Here is a 5,888-nt window from a genome sequence, read left to right as displayed (position 1 = left end):
AATTTTGTAATCTCAGATTTCAGAATAAATTTACTTTTTAAATGCAAAATAATTTTATTAAATGTTTTTCCAACTTTTTTTATTATGTTATATTAGTAACCATACAGTACATCATTAGTTTTGGTGTATTGTTCCAAGATTCATTGCTTATGTGTAACACCCAATGCTCCATGCAATACATACTCTCCTTAATATCTGTTACCAGGCCTTAGTAATGCCCAAATGATATTTATAAGTAAAATGAAGAAACCTACATTGGAATACTAAAAAATCACATATGAATAGGTCTGTTTACAAAAAGCCACAATCACCATGGTTTCCTAAAACCTACAAAACCATGTTAGTATTTCAAAGTGGCATTTATGTCTGTGTTATAAACATGTTTTTTTTTTTTTTTTTTCACAGCTCTGGTGTAGTTTTCTTCTAGTAAGAAAGCACACATTTCCCCATAAGTTTTTTGAGAGCGGCCACCACCTCCTTGTTCCTCAGGCTGTAAATTAGGGGATTCAACATGGGAGTTAGGATATTGCTGAATACAGAAAGAGCTTGGTCCTGCTCTGCATTATGGGAGGAAGTAAAAATCATATAGATAAATATGTTTGGGCCAAAGAAGAGACTCACCACAGTTAAATGGGAAGAGCAGGTTGCCAGGGTTTTTTTCCTTCCTTTGACAGAGTTCATTCGGAAGACCGCGAGGAAGATGAGAGTATAGGAAGCTGTGATGAGACTGAAAGGAACAACAAGCAACAAAATGCTTGTCACCACCACCACTAACTGATATGCTGACGTGTCTTCACAGGAGAGCTTAATGAGGACTGGGACCTCACAGAAGAAGTGATGGATCTCCCGTGACCCACAGATGGGAAAATGCATAGGGTAGACTGTATGGATAAATGAACTTACAGAGCCTCCAATCCAACACCCCAAAACCATGTGCATACAAAACCTGGGGCTCATGATAATTGGGTAACGCAGTGGGTTGCAAACAGCCACATAGCGGTCATAAGCCATGAGAGTCAAGATGAAACACTCCGACATTCCCAACATTAGGAAGAAGAAACTCTGTGTTCCACAGCCAATCCATGATATTGTCCTTTTCCCTGTGAAAAAATTAGAAGCCATCTTTGGGACAATGGTGGAAGTTAATGTCAAGTCAATGAGAGAGAGTTGACTGAGGAGAATGTACATGGGTGTATGGAGCCGAGAATCTCCCCAAATCAAGACAATCAGAAGTGTGTTTCCCAGGAAGGCAAAAGTGTAGATAAAAATTATCATGAAGTTGAGGACAATATAATGCTCAAATTCAGGAAAGAGCCCCACAAGGATGAAATCAGTTACTGAGGATTTGTTTCCATCTACCATACCTCTAAAAGAAATGTAACAGGTTTGGGGACAAATCAAATGGATTAGAACTGGTGACATTCAATACAGGTCTTATATCAATAGTTGGATGTAAAATTTTTTATCTTTCTCACCATCTTTAGAATTCCATAAAATTTGCCATCATCTCACCAGAGATATCTCACTATTATTGCTGAGCAATTGTCTAAATAATTCTTAAATAGATAATATTAGGAAAAAACATGATAAGTTCAGTGCCTTTTAAACTCTGTTGAGTTCTTTCTTTCTTTCTTTCTTTCTTTCCTTCTTTCTTCACCAGAGAATGTTGTAAAAACTATGGATTAACTTTCTGCAAATATAAACATAAAGATGTGTCTATTGTTTAATAATTATGGACCCTAGTTATTAAATCTTGTAAATTTGGGGGGGAAAAGAGAGGATGATCAAATTAATTCACTTAATTTCATTTTAAAATTACAAATCAGGGGCACCTGGGTGTCTCAGTGGGTTAAAACCTCTGCCTTTGGCTCAGATAATGATCTCAGGGTTCTGGGATCAAGCCCCACTTTGGGCTCTCTACTCAGTAGGGAGCCTGCTTCCCCCTCTCTCTCTGTTTGCCTCTCTGCCTACTTGTGATCTCTGTCTGTAAATAAATAAATAAAATCTTTTAAAAAATACAAATTAATCTTTAATAAAATATTAAAGAGATCCCATATTAATTTATTTGGGGCTAGTCATGATGACATAAGTATAGTAATGAAAATTGCCAGACCTATTTCTCCTCCTGGAAGCCATAAATATTCCGTATTGTTAATAAAATAGCTTCAAAAGAGTATATGTCTAATAAATACTTATTATCCATAAAGTTGCCAATGTACAGGGTTCAGCAGGACACATTTCAAAATTGAATGTATGAGAAATACCTTCACTGCAATTGTATTCCCGGTGAGAACAAGAGCTTTTACCCTCCATGATACCTTGCTGAACAGTGAAGAACCCACCCCAATCTAAGAAAGAGAAATGTTGTACATGTGGAAGTTTCCCTATGCTTCAGTGTTTCTTAGAAACCGGTATTGATGAAACACAGACATCAAAATAGCTTGAAATCCTGTTCTCTATTAATGCAGGAGGAAATTTTATAATACAACACATTGACATTCCCTAGGTTAAGGTAATGGTCCTTTTCTGGGTTTGTATATTCAGACTATTTTGTGGTAAATATATGCTCTAAAGATATTTGTTTTTGTCTTAGTCATAATTCTGCAGAAATATAAAATAAGAAGCTAATTCTTCTTCTTCTTCTGTCACTAATGAGCCTGCTCTCTAATCTTGCTAAAATTATACTTATATTATTTCTGGAAAATAAAGTAGTTCTGGAAAAATCATCACCATTTATTTATTTTTCATTCTAAATTTATTGAGTGGCCATTGTATATATATATATATATATATATATATATATATATATATAGAGAGAGAGAGAGAGAGAGAGAGATGAGTTTATATACACACATATACACATGAGTTTAGACATGGAGTCATTTTACCAACAGATAAAAAGAGAGTAATAAAAATTCTTAAACTAAAGCTCTTATAAGGTGATATAAACACAAAGAAAGATCTGTCTGAGTAAGGCAAATGTGAAGAATGATCCAACATTTAATTTGAGGTGTGTCTACCATAGGACACAGAAAACTCATAAGTTTAAAGACTAAGGAAATACTCTGTACTGTCAACACTCATGTTGCATAAATAAGTGAGAAAAGAATTAGAATTCCAACCCAGATTATTATTTAGCAGTTTTGAACTGTATAAACCATAAGTTTTCAATTTCCTCATCCCATCCCCCAAATAACTTCATGGAACACATATAGGCAAGATAAAAACATACATATTTATGTTAGCATATTATAAACATATTGTACATATAAATATGCATATTTACATCATACACATATGTGTTTCATGGCTTGGCTTGGTTTTGTCTCTCACTTTCTCCACTGAGCTTGGAAATTTATCTGTATGCTAAAAATATTTTATTCTTTTCCTAGAATAAGTATAATAGAAGGACATATAATAGAATGACACATCCAAAGTGCTCAAAATTTATCTATTATTATTATTAATTATTATTATTATTCTATTATTATTATTATTTATCCATTATTATTATTATTCTTTATTATCAGTGACAATATAGCAGCCCTCTTCTGCAGTCTGTTTTAGGTCTGAATTATAATCAATTATACAAGCCACATAATTCGTCAAGGCTATCAGTATATAACTTTATAACTTTCAGCATGCTAATGGCAAAGACTTTAAAAATATGGGTAATAAATAAAAGGAGGTAATATGCAGTGATTTTGAAACCAAACACCACAGTAAAGAAAAATAATATAGGGGATCCTGGGTGACTCAGCTGGTTAAGTGACTGCCTTTGGCTCAGGTATTAATCCCAGGATACTGGGATCAAGCCCCACATTGGACTTCCCCTGCTTTCAAGAGATCTTCTTTCTCCTTTTCCCTCTACTGCTCTTCTAGCTTGTGTGCTCTCTCTCTGTGTAAAATAAAAAATATATATTTTTTAAAAAGAAAAAAAACCCTACATGTGTTTAATTGATTTTTACTTAGTATTTTAATTACTATTTTGTAAATTTGTATCAGTGAATAACTACCTGCCTGGGGAAAAGAAAAACCAAAAGCTATTGATTGTGTTTTAAGAATTAAAAAACCATGAATTACAGTGCAGCCAGACTACAGATAGTAATTCTTGGAGTAGAAAAATGTACTGTCATTTATTAAAATTTTTGAAATATTTATTGAATTTTTCCCACAATAATAAAGCAATTGCATTAATTAATGAACCATTTGAATAATTATTTATTGACAGGAAATTCAATATATTTCCATTATTTCTTTAATCTAATCTAGATCAATCTACTCCAAATGCAGAGTGCAATGTTACATTAATTATAGGATTTTACTAAGCTTTTAAAAAGTCTTCCACATTATGACTACTTATATCATTTTAGGAACACATCATGCCATTATTGTTGGCATGATTTGAGGTTGTGCTTATGTAGGTATGCACGAGGAAAATGAAAAGAAATCATAACTCAGTAACTAGATAGTTTTTCATTTATATTTTTTCTTAAGATTATTTATTTATTTATTTGACAGGCAGCGATCACAAGTAGGCAGAAAGTCAGGTGGAGAGAGGTGGAAACAGGCTCCCTGAGGAGCAGAGGGCCTGACAGGAACTCAATCCCAGGATCCTGGGATCATGACCTGAGCCAAAGGCAGAGGCTTTAACTCACTGAGACACCCAGGTGCCCCAGTTTTCCAAAAAGTAATAGGATAAATTGAAGAGATTATTATGAGATTCACTTGGTTACTGAGTTTTGGCAGATCTTTGAAAATAACAGTTTTGACAATGAATCATGGAACACAACATCAAAAACTAATGATGTACAGTATGGTGACTAACATAACATAATAAAAGAAAATAAAATATGAGATTCGAGTCTGAAATTTTGGTAGTTCTCACTCTCAAATGTCTCTCTCAACATCATGTGTGATGCCTGCTCCAGGTTTGGTCATACAAGAGCATTTATAACACAGTTATTTAATGAATATCATCCATGCAGTTAGTCAAACAGAAACATTACAATTTCACATAGCTTTCTTCTGTATCTGAACCCTGGGAAGTATATGAAATATTCATTTAAGACTCTCACAGTTATTTCGCCTTTTGTAAGTATAATCACCAAAGTCTGACATCTGTGAAACTTAATAGGCATACAAATTTTCTACAGAATATCCATTACCAGTTTTAGTTCAAGATGCTTTTCTTTTTTCTGCTAGTTTAGTATCTACCTTAGATTCTACTTATGTCCAAACACCGCTGCCTCTTGGAATTGATGACAATTTTGAGGTTTTCTGTGATCAAGTATTATATTCTCACTATGCAGCATTAGACTTATTTTGCATAGAAAATGAATGCAATTGTCTTGGTGTTGATGGAGAGACATACATTTTGGGAATGAGCCCAGTGACTATGATTATACAATACTATGTATATTAAATACTGGCTGGTACAACAGGTAAGATCTAAATTGGTAGGTGGCTTAGTAATTTGTTATCATTTTGGAGACCTTTGAGGTGAATGACCTAGGGGAGCATAGTCCCCAGACTTTAATTAACTTTGATTGCAGATAATAATAGTTAACCCAGCCCCATGCTCTTCTAATGCCTCACTAAAGCCCGTAGGCATGACCATGCCCTGCACTCTCCTGTTTTTTTTTCCTTTTACTATCAAGTACAAGGCGAGTATTGGAAGTCCTAGTAAAGCCACTAGGCAAGAATATATATATAACTAATCTTAACTTAAAAAGAAGTAAAACTGACACTCTTCAGCCAATAAATACATTCATAAATATATTCATTAAAATTGCAAGACACAAAGTCAATGTACAAAAAGGGTTGTGTTACATAGACTAATATCAAACTATTTGAATTAGAAATTAAGAAACTGATCCAATTTACAA

At 33.7% G+C, this 5,888-nt stretch overlaps 1 protein-coding gene across 1 annotated transcript; it reads right to left on the bottom strand.

Annotated features, from left to right (window-relative positions):
• Nucleotides 1–423: 423 nt before the first annotated feature.
• On the bottom strand, nt 424–1,362 carry LOC131831452 (olfactory receptor 2T27-like). The gene has a single exon (XM_059173503.1). It carries the CDS (start codon nt 1,360–1,362, stop codon nt 424–426), a length of 939 nt encoding a protein of 312 aa, XP_059029486.1.
• Between the last annotated feature and the right edge of the window lie 4,526 nt (nt 1,363–5,888).

Source organism: Mustela lutreola, chromosome 5 (genome assembly GCF_030435805.1).
Source record: "Mustela lutreola isolate mMusLut2 chromosome 5, mMusLut2.pri, whole genome shotgun sequence".
In the NCBI taxonomy this organism is placed as follows: Eukaryota; Metazoa; Chordata; class Mammalia; order Carnivora; family Mustelidae; genus Mustela; species Mustela lutreola.
Note: the sequence above shows the minus strand (reverse complement) of the source record. Positions and strands in the feature narration are given on the sequence as shown.

Excerpts from the sequence above, each read along its gene's own strand:
- LOC131831452 (XM_059173503.1), bottom strand. The coding sequence starts at position 1,362 with ATGGTAGATGGAAACAAATCCTCAGTAACTGATTTCATCCTTGTGGGG.